This window comes from Cetorhinus maximus, chromosome 1 (assembly GCF_964194155.1).
Source record: "Cetorhinus maximus chromosome 1, sCetMax3.hap1.1, whole genome shotgun sequence".
Classification (NCBI taxonomy): domain Eukaryota; kingdom Metazoa; phylum Chordata; class Chondrichthyes; order Lamniformes; family Cetorhinidae; genus Cetorhinus; species Cetorhinus maximus.
The window spans coordinates 218108119-218128151 of NC_135879.1; the positions used below are offsets into that span (position 1 = coordinate 218108119).

Consider the following 20033-nt stretch of genomic DNA (forward strand, 5'->3'; position numbering starts at 1 on the left):
TTATAAATCCTCCAAACAGACATGTTTCTTCAACAAAATAAAAATAGTACTAATATTTGACCTTAACTCATTTGACACATTACAAAATGTATATACAACTATATATATTGTATACATATATATATATATATATATATATATATATATATATTTGCAGGGCTTCCTCTGTCCTGGCCTGAAGTTTGTTATCTGAATTTTTCATGATTATGGAGTCTTTTTTCTCATTCATCAGGTGTTTCCTTACCCTGCATTTAGAATTTTCAGGTGATAAATGAGGCAGCTGGGATCCATTTACTAAGTTATTAGCCTCCTCCAAACATTGCCTCCTTTGATTTCAGACTCAAGCCTAACAAATCTTCGCTCTCCCTGGTGATATAGTGGCTTTGTTTGTTTCTCTTGGTGGTATAGTGGCTGGCTTAAAATCTGCAACCTTGGATCTCATAACACTATTGAGGAAGGGCAGGACTTCTGGGAAGCCGCTGTCCCCTGGCAGTGGCCTTGTCCCAAATATTGGGCAGGCATTTACTCCATGGGAGAGAACGTGGGCAGGGGGTGGAGGGGTGGAAGAGGAACATTGTGATGGGGGGTTGGTGATCACCTGATGGAACATCCAATAGAACCAGATTCACCCCAAATTCCAGCCCCTCCTGTTTGAGGAAGTCCACTCTCTTGCCCTTCCAGGCCTGTAATTTCAGGTCCATTATACTATATAAATGTATACCATTTCCTGTTTAAGCAGTATAGCAAACTAAAAGATATTTTTGTAAATAAAGAACATTTTAGATTTTTAAAATTATCTTTACAGTTAACATAAATACAATAATTCATATTGCTTTGAAAAATAAACTGGTTGTGAAACAGGGAACAGTGGCAACAAAGATAAGAAAGTATTAATTCACTGGTGCTCATTGCCCTGTCTTGATGTGTTCGTATACCTACAAAATGGGCTACATACAAATTAGAAAGGAGACTGATTTGTGAGAGAGTGGCAGGAGGATAGTACCTGATGGTTTGAAAGGGACCATTCTCTTGGTCATGTCATCTGAAAGCTGCTAGACCCTTTTCTCCATGCCCCCACCCCCCCTGCACCCACTGATACTGCCAGTCTTCCTACCATCTCCCCCTATTAAAATACTTCACAGTCCCTTTCCATTCCTGATAGGTCTCAAGATCCCTCTTCAGACTTTCCTCCGGCCACTTCCAAGACACAGAACCATCTGTTCAGTTCACTATAGTGAATCACTATTGAGTTTTCTGTAAATTTGTGGCAAAAAACAGCTTAACTGTGGCATAACGTTCATTTTCAGCTACCGGAAATCTGTGATCTTTACCACCTAGGACAAGACCAGCAGATGCATTGGAACACCACCACCTTCAAGTTCCCCACCAAGCCACGCACCGTCCTGTGTGACCATCCTGACCTGGAATTACATTCGGTTCCTGCCCTGTCACTTAGTGAAAAACCTGAAACTCCATCCTAACAGCACTGTTGCTGCACCTACACCAGATGGACTGCAGCAGTTCAAGAAGGCAGCACAGCATCACTTTTCTCAAGGGCAATTAGGGATGAGCAACAAATGCTGGCCTTGCCAGTGATTCTCATATCCCATGAAAATATATATTTTTTAAAAACCAAGGGCAGAAAATTACGCTCTGTGGGCGGGTGCACGCATGACCCAGCTGAGCGTAAAATGATGTGCAGTGAAGTCGGGCGAGCGTCCCAATGTCATCGCACAGTCCTGTGATATTTCATTCGGCGGGCACGCGCCTTAGTCGGCAGCACGCCTGCCGACAATTAAAAGGCCTATTAAGGCCATTAAAAAGTTAATTAAATTCAAATTTACGCTGCCTGTCCAACCTAACAGTTGGCGGGCAGGTGAAAACGTTCATCTCCCTGAGACAGCTCTCTACCTCAGGAAGATTACGCAAAGGTTGCGCTCGCCTGGCTCGCCCTCCTCCCCCCACCCGCACAGGCAGCACTCAGCCCTGCCGCTCGAGTTTCACGCTGGGCAGGTCTTAATTTGCCCGCCAGCATGAAATTTCCCTCCAGGCCTGATCGTGGGCAGCAGTCGGCTTCCCAACTGCTCCCACCAGCCCCGCCAAGCCCACACGCCAAGGGCAAAATTTTTCGCCAAGACTTAATTTCTAGTGTTCCCTGAACCCACTCCACCCCCAATGTTACCAGACCCTGAGACCGCCCTCCCTATGTCATAGACTCATTGATGTTTACAGCACAGATGAAGGCCATTCGGCCCATCATGTCCACTCTGGTCAACAAAGATCTGACTAAACAAATCCCATTTTCCAGCGATTAGCCTATAGCCTGGAAGCTATGGCAACGCAAATGAATATCTAAATATTTGTTAAATGTTACGAGAGTTTCTGACTCAACCACCCTTTCAGGCAGTGAGTTCTAGACTCCCACTGCCCTCTGGGTGAAAACATTTCTCCTGAACTCCCCTCTTAGCCTTCTACCTCTTACCTTAAATCTATGCCTCCTGGTTATTGACCCCTCTACTAATGGAAAAAGTGCCTTCCTATCCACCCTATCTATGCCCCTCATAATCTTATACACCTCTACCATGTCCCCTCTCAACTTTTGCTGCTCCAAGGAAAACAACCTCAGCCAATCCAATCTTTCCTCTTGGCTCAGACCTACCAGCCCAGGCAGCATCCTGGTAAATCTCCTCTGCACCCTCTCTAGTGCAGTCACATCCTTCTTATAATGTGGTGACCAGAACTGCATGCAGTACTCCAGTTGTGGCCTTACCAGCGTTTTATACAGTGCCAGCATAACCTCCCTGCTGTTGTATTCTATGCCTCGGCTAATAAAGGAACATATCCCATATGTCTTCTTAACCACCTTATCTACCTGTCCTGCTACCTTCAGTGATCTGTGGATATGCTCACCAAGGCCCCTCTGATCTTCAGTACTTTCCAGGGTCCTACCAGTCATAGTGTAATCCCTTGCCTTGTTAGCCCCCCCACCAAGTGCATTACCGTACACTTTTCCAGCTTGAATTCCATTTGCCACTGCTCTGCCCACCTGACCAGTCCATTGATATCATCCAGTAGTTTACGGCTAACCTCCTCACTTCTTGATCACACCCCCTACATTTATGTCCAAATCATTTCTGTACACCACAAACAGCAAGAGTCCCAGCACTGAGCCCTGCAGAACCTCACTGGAAACTGACTTCCAATCACAGAAATGTCCCTCAACCATTAACCTCTGATTCCTGCCTCTCAGTCAATTTTGCATCCAATGTGCCACTTTGCCTTGCATCCCATCGGCTCTTATTTTATTGACCAATCTGCCATGAGGGACCTTATCAAAAGCTTTGCTAAAGTCCATGTAGACCACATCAAATGCATTACCCTCATCAACACTCCTGGTTACCTACTCAAAAATTTGATCATATTTGTCAAACATGACCTTCCCATAAATCCGTGCTGACTAGCCCTGATTAATTTGTGTCTCTCCAATTGCAGATATATTCTGTCTTTCAGAATTTTTTCTAGTAACTTCCCCACTACTGAGGTTAGGCTGACTGGCCTGTAATTTCCTGGTCTATCCCTTCCCCCCCTTTTTAATAATGGGACGAAGTTAGCAGTCCTCCATACCTCTGGCACCTCACCTGTGGCCAGAGAGGATTTGAAAATTACTGCCAGGGCCGTTGATGCATAGGATACACCTCATCTGGGCCTGTGGATTTATCCACTTTTTACGCTGCTAAACCCCTATTTTTCATCACCTTCCACCCTGATGTCTATACCTGCTTCGTCCTTTTCCATTGTGAAGACCGACGCAAAGTATTCATTGAGGACTGTACCCAACTCTTCCGGGTCCACACACACATTACTTCTATGGTCCCTAATTGGTCCTACTCTTTCCCTAGTTATTCTCTTGCTCTTTATATATTTAAAAAACCCCTTTGGGTTTTCCTTATTTTTATCCACCATTGCTTTCTCATGCACTCTCTTAGCTTTCCTAATTTCCTTTTTAAGTTCCCCCTGCACTTTTTATACTCCTCTAGGGACTCTGCCATATTGAGCCCCTAATATCTGCCATAAGCTTCTCTTTTTTCCTTAATCTTAACCTTTATGACCCTTGACATCCAGGGTTCTCCAGACTTGGTCTCTCCCTTTGTCTCTTCGGGAACATATTTGCCTGTACTCTCGCTATTTCCCCTTTGAATGCCTCCCTCTGCTCTGACACAGTTTTATCTGAAGGTAGCTGCTCCCAGTCCACTTGGGCTAAGTCGTATCTCATCTTAATAAAATTAGCCTTTCCCCAGTTTAGAACTTTTATTCCCAGCCCAACCTTATCCTTTTCCATCCTAAATCTAGCTGAGTTATGGTCACTATCTCCAAAATGCTCCTCTACAGATACGCCTTCCACCTGCCCAGGCTCATTTCTGAATATTAGGTCCAGTACTGCCCCTTCCCTTGTTGGGCTTTCTGTGTACTTGCTAAAAAAGTTCTCCTGGATGCAACTTAAGTATTTTGCTCCCTCCCTACCTTGCACACTAAAACTATCCCACTTAACATTTAGTTAGCTAAAATCCCCTACTATTACTGCCTTATTATTCTTACACTTCTCTGAAATTTGATTGCATATTTGATCTTCTATCTCTCCCTGACTGGGGAACTATAGTACACACCCAACAGCGTGTTTGCCCCTTTTGTGGTTTTTACTTCTACCTACACGGCCTCATTTGATGATCCGTCCAAGATATCATCCCTTCTCACTGCTATTATTGATTCCTTGATCAATATTGTGACCCCTCCTCTTCCATCCCTCTCTCTATCTCATCTGAATACCCTAAAACCAGGAATGTTGAGCTACCAAACCTGCCCTTTTAGCCAAATCTCGGTCATAGCTATGATATCATCCTCCCACGTGCCTATCTGTGCCTATGTCTCCCAGATCTCTGGCACCCTCTGCTAATGATCCAAGTTCATGTCCCAGATTTCTCAGAACTCCCTTCCCTAATGTTCTTAGCACCCCTCTGCTCACATGTGCTCCCAAGTCCTGTGATCACATCAAATAATGCTGAAACACGAGACCCGCCTCCAGTGTGCTCCAAAGCACTGGAACCTTCTCAAAGGCTGATAGATCTGTCTCGGGTAATGCTATTTAGCATAGTAATCTGCTGTTATGAACTTTCTGGCTCACTGTGAGCAATCCACAGGAGATCTACTAGTAATATAGTACATAGTATACCTTTCCTATTCTTCACACTTTAACTGCCACATTAGACAGATGCTTGGAAGTTAGTGAATTCATCCCAAAAAACCAAAAGATCCATGATTATGAGCTGCACCCTGAAGTCCAATAAAAATTTAACTTCATTTAACAGTAATTAAATTTTTTGGCCTTAAGAGATCACTGATTCACCTTGGCAACAGCATGGTATTATATACTCCTTATAAAGCATTTATATGCGCAAGACCAGAGAAGATCCATTAATCATACAATAAAAACTGTACATGTGCACATGCAGATGCCAAACTGCAAACATCACTTCAAATTATGTTCCTTTTACAGACATTTTCAGTGAAGGCACTAACGATATTTTCAACTAACTGTAAAAGGATGGCTGTTGATATATTTGAACAGACTATGCCTGTGGGAAGACAATGGAGGGTAAATTATCGATCAGGTAATTAGATTACTCAAACTCTCAAAAATGCCTTGTGATATTAATTGTAATATTTGTTCCTTAGCATTGTTAAAGTTATATATGCCTTCTTGCGCAGGCAAATCAAAGAAGCATAGAACAATGCAACACAAAAAGGAGCACCTTCAGCCCATTGAGCCTGTGTCTACTCTTTGGTAGAGCGATCCAATTAATCCCACTACTCTACTCCTTCCCCATAGCCCTGTTTTTTTTTCTGTTTAGTATTTAACCAACTCCTTTTTGAAAGTTACTGTTAAATTTACTTGCATCATCCTTTCAGGCAGTGTTTTACAGACTCCAACAACTTGCTGTGTAAAAAAAAATGCTTCCTCATGTCCCCAGTGGCTCTTTTGCCAATCACTTGGCAAAATGTGTATCCTCTGGTTGGACCTCAGCTGGAGTACTTGAGCAGTTCTGAGCATCACACTTCAGGAAGAATATATTGGCCTTGGAGGGAGTTTTTTTTTTAAATTCATTCATGGGATGTGGATGTTGCTGGCTAAGCCAGCATTTATTGCCCATCCCTAATTGTCCTTGAGAAGGTGATGGTGAGCTGCCTTCTTGAACTGCTGCAGTCCAAGTGGTGTAGGTACACCCACAGTGCTGTTAGGGAGGAAGTTCCAGGATTTTGACCCAGCAACAGTAAAGGCATGACAATATATTTCCAAGTCAGGATGGTAAGTAGCTTGGAGGGGAGCTTCCAGGTGGTGTTCCCATGTGTCTGCTGCCCTTGTCCTTCTAGATGGTAGCAGTTGTGGGTTTGGAAGGTGCTGTCTAAGGAGCCTAGTGAATTCCTGCAGTGCCTGATGGTACACACTGCTGCTACTGTGCGTCAGTGGTGGAGGGAGTGAATGTTTGTGGATGGTATGCCAATCAAGTGGACTGCTTTGTCCTGGATGGTGTCAAGCTTTTTGAGTGTTGTTGGAGCAGCACTCATCCAAGCAAGTGGAGAGTATTCCATCACATTGCTGACATGTGCCTTGTCGATGGTAGACACACTTTGGGAAGTCAAGAGGTGAGTTACTTGCTACAGGATTCTTAACCTCTGACCTGTTCTTGTAGCCACAGCATTTATATGGCTAGTCCTGTTCAGTTTCTGGTTCATGGTAACCCCCAGGATGTTGATAGTGGGGGATTCAGTGATGCTAATTCCATTGAACATCAAGGGACAATGATTGGATTCTCTCTTGTTGGAGATGATCATTGCCTGGCAGTTGTATGGCACGCATGTTACTTGTCACTTGTCAACCCAAACCTGAATATGAAGCATTTGGACATGGACTGTTTCAGTATCTGAGTGTTACACAGATTTATCACAATGATACCTGGACTCCAAGAACCAGATTTTTGCAGAGTTGGGAAGACTCTGCGGACCTTTAGAAATAGTGGATGAAACCTGAATGCAGAAGTCCTGCCGCCATTTCTGACAGATCTCATTTTTGCCAGTAAGGGGGCAGGGTGTGACTCACACAAGCAGGAAACCCGACCACAGCATGATGCCTTGAACTTGGTGCTGAGTTCAAACAGACTCCATTTTGACTGCTCCAAGGGCCTTAACCTGCTATGCAGGAGTCACGAATTGATGGAGTAGACCCAAATGCTTTTGAAGGGCAGATAATATTTGAATTTTTTTAAAAACCCTCACTCTTTAAAACGTAAAAATTAAACAAGCTCAAGTTTTCAGTGAGAGTTTTAAAAAAATTCCTCTGCTGAACTGCTTTGACTGACAAGCCACCTGTTATAGGTTGGAAAAAAAATTATCAGCTGTTCTTGCAGTTTTAATAGAGGTCTTTGTTGACTTCACAAGGGTTAATATTATATCATTATGAATGCTTGGCTAAGTTTCAAGATCTACAATTATCTCAGCAGGGCTTCTGAGTTCAGTTTGTTTGACAGTTTGAAGAGGCTATTGAAGAATTAGCTGTCTTTGACGTGGGACCTGAATAAAAATTTGTTTGTTTTTACATAAATAGTTTCTCCTTATTTACTCTTATCAAACCCATTCATGGTTTTGAACACCTCTATTAAATTTCCCCATATCCTTCTCTGCTATAAGGAGAAGAACCCCAGCTTCTCCAGCCTCAACAACACTCAAGAGGCTCCTGCTTTATCTGCACCACATCCACCACGTTAAACATTCACTCCCTCATTTGCAGCAGTGTGTACCATATACAAGATGCATTGCTGCAATCCGCTAAGTCTCCTTCAACAACATCTTCAAAACCCATGACCTCATCACTGAAAAGGACAAGGACAACAAATGCATGGAAACATCACCATCTGCAAGTTCCCCAGTAATACACCATCCTGACTTGGAACTATATCACCGTTCCTTGATTGTCGTTGGGTCAAAATCCACATTTTGTGTGAGAAAGTGCTTCTTGATTTCACTCCTAAAATAGCCCATGGCACTGTTTGAAGAAGAGCAGGGGTGTTGTCATAGTCGATTATTATCCCTCAACCAACATCACCAGAATTGATTGTCTGATCGTGTATCTCATTGCTGTTTTTGGGACCTTACTGAGCACAAATTGGAAGCCATGGTTTACGACATTACAACAGCTAGTACACTTCAGAAAACAAAGTGCTTCACTGACTGTCAAACATTGTGGGACGCCCTGAAGTCGTGAAAAGCACATATGTATTTATATTACCTTTAGAGTTTTGTATTCTTTCCTGTTCCTTAGTTCTAGCCAAAGACTTTGACTTTGTAATGGGCTGCCAGGTCACTTTCACTCATTTCACACTATTACACAAATTAAAAATCTACCCTATAATCTTTCCAACTTCTCGACCATCCTTAATGAAATCCTGCTGTTTCCAATATTTCCATTCCCTCCCCTTCACTGTTCATTCTAAAGATCCTATAGCCTGGAATATTTAGCTTCCAGTCATGCTCGGCTTATAGCTAGGTCTATATAATAGCCACTACATCATATCCTTTATGCTGACTTTATGCTTCTAACTCATTAATTTTATTTCTTATGCTATCAGCAGCACGCACAGAGGGTGTATTTTTCACCTTTCTTGACTTAACATGATTTTTATCGCTGTACAATTTAATATATTCATATTTTTCATCAATCCTGCTTTATTTTTAGTACTCAACTGAACACCAGCCTCCTCCATGCTGACCAAGATAAAAATACTCAGTCCCACTTTTCATACAAAGTAAGCTTTACAAGCTGAAACCATTGCACTTAGAATCTCAGTGGCAGATTCAGTACTTGAAAAACAACCATTTGACAGCTGGAAAATAATTAATTCCAGCAAGAAGCAAAAGTAGGAGTTAGATCCTACAAGGAGGACCACAGTGAGACAGTTATAGCTGTTTGCACTCCTTCAAACCAGTACACAGCTGGAGCAACAGCAATATAGGTTTTAGCAGCAATTTTACACTCTCTCAGCAGCCCACCAAAGTTCACACGGTACTGATGAACTAAAACCAATTCATCATCTCTCCAACTTACTACACCCATCCTCTCCTATTCCAAAGACTCCCCCAATATAATATAATCTCCAGCATCAGCAGCGTTTTGCTTTTATCTCCAGAAATATGTCTGACAAGCTCCAAGTGCAGCAGCTAACTGATAAGTCAACCCTTAGAAAGAGTTAATACCCACCAGTCTCACACAACAAATTGCTGTTCCATTTGTCTAATAATAAAACAAAATAAAGGTAGTTTAATTAGCGTAAATCATATCTAACCATTATTGATTTTTACTGTGGTTTAACGATTTATGACATTTCATCTCAATTAATAATTGTTCCAAAATTTACATCCTTAAAATTTGTATCAACTCATTTTGCACATTAACACTGATTTATTTGTGTGTGTATGAGAAACAAACTTCTGGCAAAGCAATGGAAGAAAGGAGAGTAAAGATTTGATGAATAGTATTTTATTAAGAATGCTGAATTTGAGTGGTGTACCTTCAAGAATTCAGGCTAAATCATAAATTTATGAGTGAAACTGATAGTTGATTAGAGTAATTGCTAAACATATTTGGTTTGTTTGATCCCTTGCAACCTCCAAGTCACTTGGTTCGGACAAATATAGCATCATTAAGGCACCCTCCAAATCTCCTCTGTTAAACATTGAAGAAACACTAGAGATTGAGTTCTGTTTTTCAAATAAAGTGTGAATAATAACTCTCTTTTCATTTCAGTTGAGATCCCCAGTAAACCCAATGAATATGCAACTGCTGCTGTACAGACTGTGATTGGTCAGGTTCTGGAGGGAATTCAACCACTACCAGAAGATGCTCAAATTGTTCCATTAACAGAGGCCCTGACTGCTTTTATGGAGGCCTGGATGGATCATATACTGAGGCAAAAGATAAAATTTAGGTAATCTTACACACAATTTTATTATATGTTGTATATCCTGTGAAAAACTTCATAGCTGGTCGCTGCCACACTCAATTTTATCTGACAAGGCTAAATTACATCTGGCAAAAAATAATTTTTACTATTACTTACTAAAATTTTCAGCAACTAATTCTAAGAAAATCTGTTGTGCTATTATACAGGTAAATATAAATTGATGTTACATAAGGAATAAACCTTGTGGGCATGTGTTAACAAGTTGTAATAGACTGGCAGTTTGAATATTTTTTTTGTCTCCAGTATTAAGCTTTCCCATTCATTTTTAGACATTGGAAATCAAATCACTAGTGCCAACATTTTCTTACTGCTCCATTATAACTTAATTTTTTGATGTGTAATTTAATAAAGGGGAAATAGTGCCTGACAAATTTATTAGAATTCTTTGAGGAGGTAACAAGCAGGATAGATAAAGGGGAACCAGTAGATGTTTGGATTTCCAAAAGGCGTTCGATAAGGTACCGCACATAAGACTGCTTAATAAGATAAAAGCCTGTGGTGTTGCCGGTAGTATATTAGCATGGATAGAGGATTGGCTAACGAATAGAAGACAGAGTTGGGATAAGGGGGGCATTTTCAGGATGGCAACCTGTAACTAGTGGAGTGCCACAGGGATCAGTGCTGGGGCCACAATTATTTACAATATATATTATAATAAATACTTGGATGAGGGAAGTGAATGTATTATCGCCAAGTTTGTGGATGCCACAAAAATGGGTGGGAAGTCAAGTGGTGAGGATAACACAAGGAGTCTACAGAAGGATGTAGACAGGTTGAGTGAGTGGGCAAAAACTTGGCAGATGGAATATAACGTGGGAAAATGTAAGGTTATGCACTTTGGCAGGAAGAACAGAGGAGCTGAATATTATTTAAATGGAAAAAGACTGCAGAAGGCTGCAGCACAGAGGGGTTTGGGGGTCCCTCATGCATGAATCCCAAAAAGCCAGCATACAAGTTCAGCAGTTAATAGGGAAGGCAAATGGAATTTATTTCAAAGGGAATGGAGCATAAAAATAGGAAAGTCTTGCTAAAACAATACAAGGCACTAGTTAGACCACACCAAGAATACTGTGAACAGTTTTGGTCCCCTTATCTAAGGAAAGATATACTGGCATTGGAGGCAGTCCAGGGAAGGTTCACTAGGTTGATGCTGGGTATGGAGAGATTTTCTTTTGAGGAGAGATTGAGTAGGTTGGACCTATATTCATTGGAATTTGGAAGAATGAGGCGCAACCTTATTGAAACATATAAGATTTGGAGGGGGCTTGACAGGGTAGATGCTGAGAGGTTGTTTCCCCTTGTGGGAGAGTCTCAGACCAGAGGGCATAATCTCAGAGTAAGGGGTTGTCTATTTAAAGCAGAGATGATAAGGAATTTCTTCTGTCAGAGGATAGTGAATCTATGGAATTCTTTACTGCAGAGGCTCAATCGTTAAGTATATTCAAGGCTGAGTTAGACAGATTTTTAATCAGTAAGGGAATCAAGGGTTATGGGGAAAAGGCAGGAAAATAGAGTTGAGGATTATCAGATCAGCTATGGTCTCATTGAGTGGCAGAAATGGCCTACTTCTGCTCCCACGTCTTCTGGCCTTATGGTAAAAAGAATTTACAATATTCTCTTCCCCCGCCCCCTTATGATTGGAATCCAGTAATCTGTACCAGCTAACCAAAATATATTTTACCAACATAGCATTTCATGCCTTTTCCACATTATATTAGCTTCTACCGACCCTGGCTTGCAATAATGAAAAGAATAAACACAGATGTTTCTGTTGTCAAATTAAATTCAACAAATTTATGAAGCAAAATTTGCTCATAACAACTTAAATGACTCCTCAGGTTGGTCCAGGTTTAAAGACCAGGAGTACAGTATATCATATGGACATATGCATCATTTGATTTTTTTTTATTGGTTTCATTCAATAGGTGTAAATTAATTATCTCCTTTTCTCTGTCTGAAGGCAGGTCCGACCATAGCACCACAACCTCCACTACGGGTAGAACAAGGAGGCAGGTCCCAAATCCACCCCAGCTGGAATGGGAATGGAACCCCATGCTGTTGGCACTAATCTGATCCACACTGGCCATCTAGCCAACTGCTGCCCCCCCCCCCAACCCAAGGAGTCCAAGTTGCTATGGCAACATACACTTTTACGTGCATGTTGTAGCTTTGAGTTGTGGATAGTGATGGTAGAGGCTCCAATTTCTTTCCATCGCTTCCATCACGTGGCTGAGCTGGAATCTCTCCCCCTCTTACTTTTGCATGTGTTGGAAGGATTTACAAGATGGCACTGAACCTGTTTGGGTGAGTTATGAATGCATCTTCCTTGGCCATCAAGTCCAGTACTGGGACTTGAACCCAGAGCTTCTGGTTCAGGCAGGGACGCTACCCACTGCACCACAAAACCTCCTTAAAGTAGTTATAAGTAGGGATTAAGTTTGGTGCATGAATCTGTGTAATGAATAGAGCCACCATTGTTCTCAAAAAAGATTGAAGCAAACACATTTAAGCCAAAAAAGAGGGATCAGAAAAACGTTTTAACATTTCTAACGATAACTATTAGAACTATGAGAAGTGAGGTGGCAACCCATCTTGTGAATGAGGTTTGAACCAAATGAGCAATATAGGAAAAGGGAAAATGTGTAACACAATAGCAGAGACCTGAAAAATTTAGATACAGGGTAATACAGTAACACAGAACAATCTAATAAAGAAAAGGAAAAGGGGAAGAAAAAGTTCTTTATAATGCCAAGGTAAAATACAAAGCTCTGAATACTGAAAATTTGAAATGGAACAGAAAAAGCTGTACGTACATGTTATTTGAAATCTAAAGAAAAAAATTTGAATTTGGTAACAGTTTTCACAACGTCAAGACATCCCAAAGAATCTCACAATGAATGAAGAAATTTTGAACTGTTGTCATCGTTAGAATGTAAGAAATGATGGATTAACATATTAGGTGTGACTCTAACTTGTAATGCTAACCTGCCTGTTCTTTTCCAGAAGCTGAATGATTTAATGAACATTTCTGTTTTTATTTCAATACCAATTTACATTTATACAGTGTTTTTAATGCTGTAAAACATCAGCTTCTCCTGGTATGTTGGTTCTCAGCTTTACCTCTCCATCACCCCTCTTAACTTCGCCACCACCTCTGTTGTCAGGCTGCTTGTCTGACATCCCAGGCAGAATTTTCACGCCTAATCGAGGTTGGCAGTGGAGGTGCACACAGCCTGAAAATACCGGTGCCAGCTGGCTGACCAATTTCCTGACCCCATTTCTGACACTAGCCATTTTTGCCATGGTGTTTCCGGAATTGGTAGGGCTTGTTGCCCCTATGAGCTGGGTGGCCAATTAGGCTCATTAAGACAGTTGCTGAGGGCACTGAAAGGAGTCTGACTATTTTCCAGTTAATCTCCAGTTTAACTGCGAGAGGCCTGCACCCAGCAGCAGGCCAGGGGGGAGGGTGGGGGGGTGGTGATGAAGGGAGGGAACAGCGCTCTAGGCAGTCTACAGGCCTCTCCCTGCCTGTATGCTGCAGGCAAAGGCCGCCCTGTAGAGGGACTCTGTCCTCCACCTGCCCTGCCCTCCCACCATGGTAGCCTGGCTCCTTTTTCTGCTTCTTATTTAAAATGCTTCCTTGTTGAAGCACTTTCTCAGTTACTGTACCTTTACTGAAGCCTGCAGCTCCTCTCAAGCTGCAAGGCCTCTGATTAACAGTGCAACTTCGAGAGCCCGCCTGTCACCCTTAATAGGACAGGGAACTTGACTCCACACCAATTAAGAGGGCAAGTCTGTGAAATTCTCAATTCAGTGACTTGGGGCAAGTTCAAGACCCAGAAATGGTCCTGATTTCTGTTTTCCGCTCCCAACGAAAATTCAGACTGCAATCTTGGATGATTTATAATGAGAGGATCTAATTCATTGTCATTTCCACAAATTCCTTGGGCAGGGGGTGGGCCCCGTACGCCGACGTGTAAAATGACGCTCAGTGACGTCGGGCGAACGTCCCAATTTCACTGCACATCACTCCAATCTTCAGTTCGGTGGGTGTGCACCGGAGTTGGCTAGGCGCCCGCTGAACTGTCAAAGGCCTATGAAGGCCATTAATTAACTAATTAAAGTACTTGTCAGAGCTGCCCGTCCAACTTTAAGGTTGGCGGGAAGGCGAAGAGCCCAGGCGGCCTTCGCATTCTTCATGGAACGTCATCCACGGGCGGGATGAGGTTTCATGAAGGGTTTATTAATTCAATAAAATGTTTTATGAAAATTCATAAACGTCCCAACTCATGTGACAATGTCACATGAGGGGAAATGTCTGAATAATTTTATTTTTTTTATTTTTCACATCTTTATGACTGAAATCAATCTCCCTGAGGCAGCTCCGTTCCTCGGAGATTTCTGGGCTCTTTCGCGCGCATGTGTGAAAGAGCGCAGGCCATAGAGTCATAGAGGTCTTCAGCACAGAAAAAGGCCCCCCGGCCCATCGAGTCTGCGCCAGTCAAACAAGTACTGAACTATTCTAATCCCATTTTCCAGCACTAGGCCCATAGCCTTGTGTGTCATGGCATCGCAAGTGCCGCATCCAAATACTTCTTAAATGTTATGAGGGTTTCTGCCTCTACCGCCCTTTCAGGCAGTGAGTTCCAGATTCCCACCACCCTCTGGGTAAAAAGGTTCTTCCTCACATCCCCTCTAAACTTCCTGCCCCTTACCTTAAGTCCATGCCCCCTGGCTATTGATCCCTCCACCGAGGGGAAAAGTTCCTTCCTGTCTACCCTATCTATGCCCCTCATAATTTAATACACCTCAATCATGTACCCCCTCAATCTCCTCTGCTCCAGGGAAAATAACCCCAGTCTATCCAATCTCTCCTCATAACTAAAACTCTCCAGCCCAGGCAACATCCTGGTAAATCTCCTCTGCGCTCTCTCTAGTGCAATCACATCCTTCCTATAATGCGGATTCCAGAACTGCACGCAATACTGCAGCTGTGGCCTAACCAGCGTTTTTTACAGTTCCAGCATAACCTCCCTGCTCTTATATTCTATACCTCGGCGAAAAAAGGCAAGTATCCCACATGCCTTCTTAACCACCTTATTTACTTGTCCCGCTACCTTAAGGGACATGCACACCAAGGTCCCTCTGATCCTCGGTACTTCCCAGGATCCTACCATTCATCGTGTATTCCTGTGCCTTGTTTGTCCTGCCCAAGTGCATCACATCACACTTACCCAGATTAAATTCCATTTGCCACCGATCAGCCCATCTGACCAGTGTGTCTATATCCTCCTGTAATCTAAGGCTATCCTCCTCACTATTTACCACCCCACCAATTTTCGTGTCATCCACGAACTTACTGATCAACCCTCCTACATTCAAGTCTAAATCGTTTATATATACCACAAACAGCAAGGGACCCAACACCGAACCCTGTGGAACCCCACTGGACACAGGCGTCCAGTCACAAAAATACCCCTTGACAATCATCCTCTGCTTCCTGCCACTCAGCCAATTCTGGATCCAATTTGCCAAATTGCCTTGGATCCTATGGGCTCTTACCTTCATTATTAGTCTCCCATGGGGGACCTTATCAAAAGCCTTGCTGAAGTTCAGGTAGACTATGTCAAATGCATTGCCCTCATCCACACACCTGGTCACCTCTTTGAAAAATTCAATCAAATTGGTCAGACATGACCTCCCCTTAACAAAACCATGCTGACTGTCCTTGATTAATCACTGCCTTTCCAAGTGTAGATTAATTCTGTCCCTCAGAATTGTTTCCAATAGTTTCCCCACCACTGAGGTTAGACTGACTGGCCTGTAGTTCTCTGGTTTATCCCTTCCTCCCTTCTTGCATAATGGTTTCACATTGGCTGTCCTCCAGTGCTCTAGCGCCTCTCCTGTGGCCAGAGAGGTATTGAAAATTATTGCCAGCGCCCCTGCTATCTCCTCCCTTGCCTCACTCAACAGCCTGGGATACATTTAATCCGGGCCTGGAGATTTATCTACTTTTAAGCCTGCCAGACCACTTAGAACCTCCTCCCTTTCTTTGCTAATTTCTTTAATTATATCACAGTCCTTCTGCCTGATTTCCATACCCGCGTCATCTCTCTCACTTGTGAACACTGACACAAAGTATTCATTTAGAACCCTACCTACGTCTTCTGGCTCCACACACAAATTACCACTATGGTCTTTAATGGGCCTTACTCTTTCCCTAGTTATCCTCTTACTTTTAATGTACTTGTAAAATAACTTTGGATTTTCTTTTATTTTTCCTGCCAATGGTTTTTCATGCCCCCTTTTTCCTAATTTCCTTTTTAAGTTCCCCCCTACGCATTCGATATTCCTCAAGGCCTTCTGCTGTTTTGAGCCCTCGGTATCTGCCATAAGCCTCCCTTTTTCTCTTTATCCAATCCTGTATATTCCTCAACATCCATGGTTCCCTGGATTTGTTGATCTCACCTTTTATCTTTACTGGAATATGTTGGCCCTGTACTCTCCCTATTTCCTTCTTGAATGAGTCCCACTGCTCTGACGCAGATTTACCTAAAAGTAGCTGCTCCCAGTCCATGCTGGCCAAATCACATCTGATCTTATTAAAACCGGCCTTCCCCCAATTTAGAACTCTGATTTCTGGCCCATGCTTGTCCTTTTCCATAACAACCTTGAATCTAATGGAGTTATGATCACTATCTGCAAAATGCTCCCCCACTGATACCTCTACCATTTGCCTGGCTTCATTCCCTAAAATTAAGTCCAGGACCTTCTACGTATTGGCTTAAAAAGCTCTCCTGGATGCATTTTAACAACTCACCTCCCTCTAAACCTATCACACTATGACTAACCCAGTTAGTGTTGGGGAAGTTGAAATCCCCCACTATTACTACCCTATTATTTTTACACTTCTCTGAAATTTGCCTGCATATCTGCTCTTCTATTTCTCTCTGACTCTTTGGGGGCTTATAGTACACTCCCAGCAATGTGATTGCTCCCTTTCTGTTTTTAAGCTGTATCCACATGGCTTAATTTGAGGAGCCTTCTAAGATGTCATTTCTCCTTACTGCTGTAATTGATTCCTTGATCAATATTGCGATACCCCCTCCTCTTATACCCCCTTCCCTGTTTCACCTGAAGACCCTGTATCCTGGATTATTGATCTGCCAATCCTGCCCCTCTCTCAACCATGTCTCTGACAGCAATGACATCATACTTCCATGTGTTAATTTGTGTCCTCAACTCATCTGCCTTATTCGTCAGACTCCTTTCATTAAAATAAATACCATCCAACCTTGCCAAACTCCCTTGTGCCTTAACTGGCCTATTATTTCTATGCCTTCCAGACTCACTTGTTCTCTCTTCTAATTTTGGCTGTGCATCTCCCCCTGCTGAACCTCCTCTCAGGATCCCATCCCCCTGCCTAGTTAGTTTAAACTCTCCCCAACAGCACTAGCAAACCTCCCCGCAAGGATGTTGGTCCCATTCCAGTTCAGGTGCAATCCGTCTGCCTTGTACAGGTCCCACTGCCCCAAGAAATGGTCCCAGTGTCCCAGAAATCTAAAGCACTCCTTCCTGCACCATCTTTCCAGCCATGCATTCATCTGGACTAACCTCCTATTTCTATACTCACTAGTGCGTGGCACTGGAAGTAATCCAGAGATTACTACCTTTGAGGTCCTGTTTTTTAATCTGCTTCCTAGCTCCCTAAATTCTGCTTGCTGGACCTCATCCCTCTTTCTACCTCCATGTACCATGATCTGTCTGTTTGCCCTCCCCCTTTAGAATACCCTGCAGCTGTTGAGTAACATCCTTGACCCTGGCAGCAGGGAGGCAACATACCATCCTGGAGTCACGTCTACGGCCGCAGAAATGCCTGTCTGTTCCCCTTACTATCGAGTCTCCTACCACTATTGCTCTTCCCCGCTTTTTCCTCTCCCCCCGACCCCTCTGTGCAGCTGAGCTATTCACAGTGTCATGAGCGTGGCTGCACTCCCCAGAGGAACCGTCACTCTCACTGTTTTCCAACTTAGAGAAACAGTTCTCGAGCGAGATGCACTTTGGGGATTTCCTGATTACCTGCCTGACACCTTTCTTCTGAATGATGGTCACCCGTTCCCTCTCTGTCTGCACTTCCGTAAGCTGTGGGGTGACCACGTCTAAAAACGTGCTGTCCACGAAACTCTCAGCCTCCTGGATGCACCTCAGTGCCTCCGGCTGCTGCTCAAACTCCGAAACTCGGAGCTCAAGTAGCTGCAGCTGGTGGCACTTGCTGCACATGTAGTCGGTCAGAGCGCAAGGAGTGTCTAGGACTTCCCACATGTTGCAGGCGGTACATAACACAGAACTGAGCTGCCGTGCCATGCCTCTAGTTGAAAAATAACCCTTACTTTAAGTTAAATACAGTAAGAAATGTTAAATTATTTATGTACTTTAAATAAAAACTAGAACTCTTACCTTTCCTTAGCTTAATCTATTTTAAACTGGAGAAAAATTCGAGAAAAAACTGGAGAAAGACCCTTAGCCACTACTCACCAATCAGCTCTCACCTTTGTGCTGACATCACTTTTTGAAGCTTCCCCGCACTCGCGCTGGTTCTGATCTCTCCGCCACACTCTCGCACTGTCTTGTGTTGTCGCTCTTGTTATTTTCAACAAGAACTGACTGCAGGATATTCTTGCCAGACTGCTTCACCACGATGCTGAATGCAGGACACTCTTCCCAGACTGCTTCACCGCGATGCTGACTGCAGGACACTCCCCAGACTGCTTCACTGTGATGCTGACTGCAGGACACTCCCCAGACTGCTTCACCGTGATGCTGACTGCAGGACACTCCCCAGACTGCTTCACCGCGATGCTGACTGCAGGATACTCCCCAGACTGCTTCACCACGATGCTGACTGCAGGACACCCTTCCCAGGCTGCTTCACCGCGATGCTGGGAAGAGTGTCCTGCAGTCAGCATTGCGGTGAAGCAATGAAGCCCCGACTCTCCCTGTTCCCCTCGCCTGCACGCGTCACGCTGGGCGGGCCTTAATTGGCCCACCCAAGTAAAATGGCGGCACGCAGCCGATCGCAGGCGGCGTTCGGCTCCACGCCTGCCCATGTCCGTTCCTGACTGGCCTGCCCAACGGGGAGAAAATTCTCCCCATATATCACTGACTCTATCTGCCTTCTTCACCACTGCCTCAGGCAGAAACATATTGCAACATTGCCATCTTGTTTGATTTGAGCTGAGCTTGTAATCTCACAAAAGATTAAGTACTTCCAACTCTACATCACCATGCACCTCCCACTATCTTTGCCCATCTGCTGATGAAACTTTCATTTTTGCCTTCGTATAACTTCAAGTATTCCAATGCTCTCCTCTCACCCTTCATAAATTTCAGTTCATCCAAAACTCTCTTAACCACAAATTATCACAGACCAAATTACATTTGCTCATTACACCTGTCCTCCCCTACTGACATTGGCCTCCATTTTTCCTCATGTCTTATGAAGTGATACATAATTTTTTCTTTTCTTCATTTATCTTTGAGGTGTAGGTGTCGCTCGTGAGGCTGTGATAGTTTTCCACTTGTAAAATTAAGTGGCATGCTTAGTTACTTTAGGAGCAGTTTAAAAGTCAACCATATTACTCTGGGACTGGAGGCACATACAGACCAGACCATGTCAGGGCACTTTGGAAATAGGAGCAAGAGTAGGCCATTTGGCCTCACAAGCCTGCTCCACCATTCATCTAGATCATAGCGGACTTCTACCTCAGTGCCATTTTCCCACAATATCCCCATATCCCTTGATATCTTTAATGTCTAGACATCTATCAATCTCTGTCTTAAATATACTCAATGACTGAGCCTCCACAGCCCTCTAGAGTAGAGAATTCCAAAGATTTACCATCCCCCTGAGTGAAGAAATTCCTCTTCATCTCAGTCCTATTGTTCTGACACTGAGTCCCCTGG

At 43.3% G+C, this 20033-nt stretch overlaps 1 protein-coding gene across 3 annotated transcripts in view; it reads left to right on the plus strand.

Annotated features, from left to right (window-relative positions):
- The window catches only part of ccdc142 (coiled-coil domain containing 142), a 220478-nt gene that overhangs the window by 173545 nt on the left and 26900 nt on the right, over nt 1–20033 (plus strand). For all 3 annotated transcript variants that reach the window (XM_078553385.1, XM_078553404.1, XM_078553394.1), the window contains 2 exons: nt 5552–5666; nt 9854–10034. In XM_078553385.1, the coding sequence (XP_078409511.1) occupies nt 5552–5666; nt 9854–10034 (296 nt within the window). The remainder of the gene's footprint in view (nt 1–5551; nt 5667–9853; nt 10035–20033) is intronic.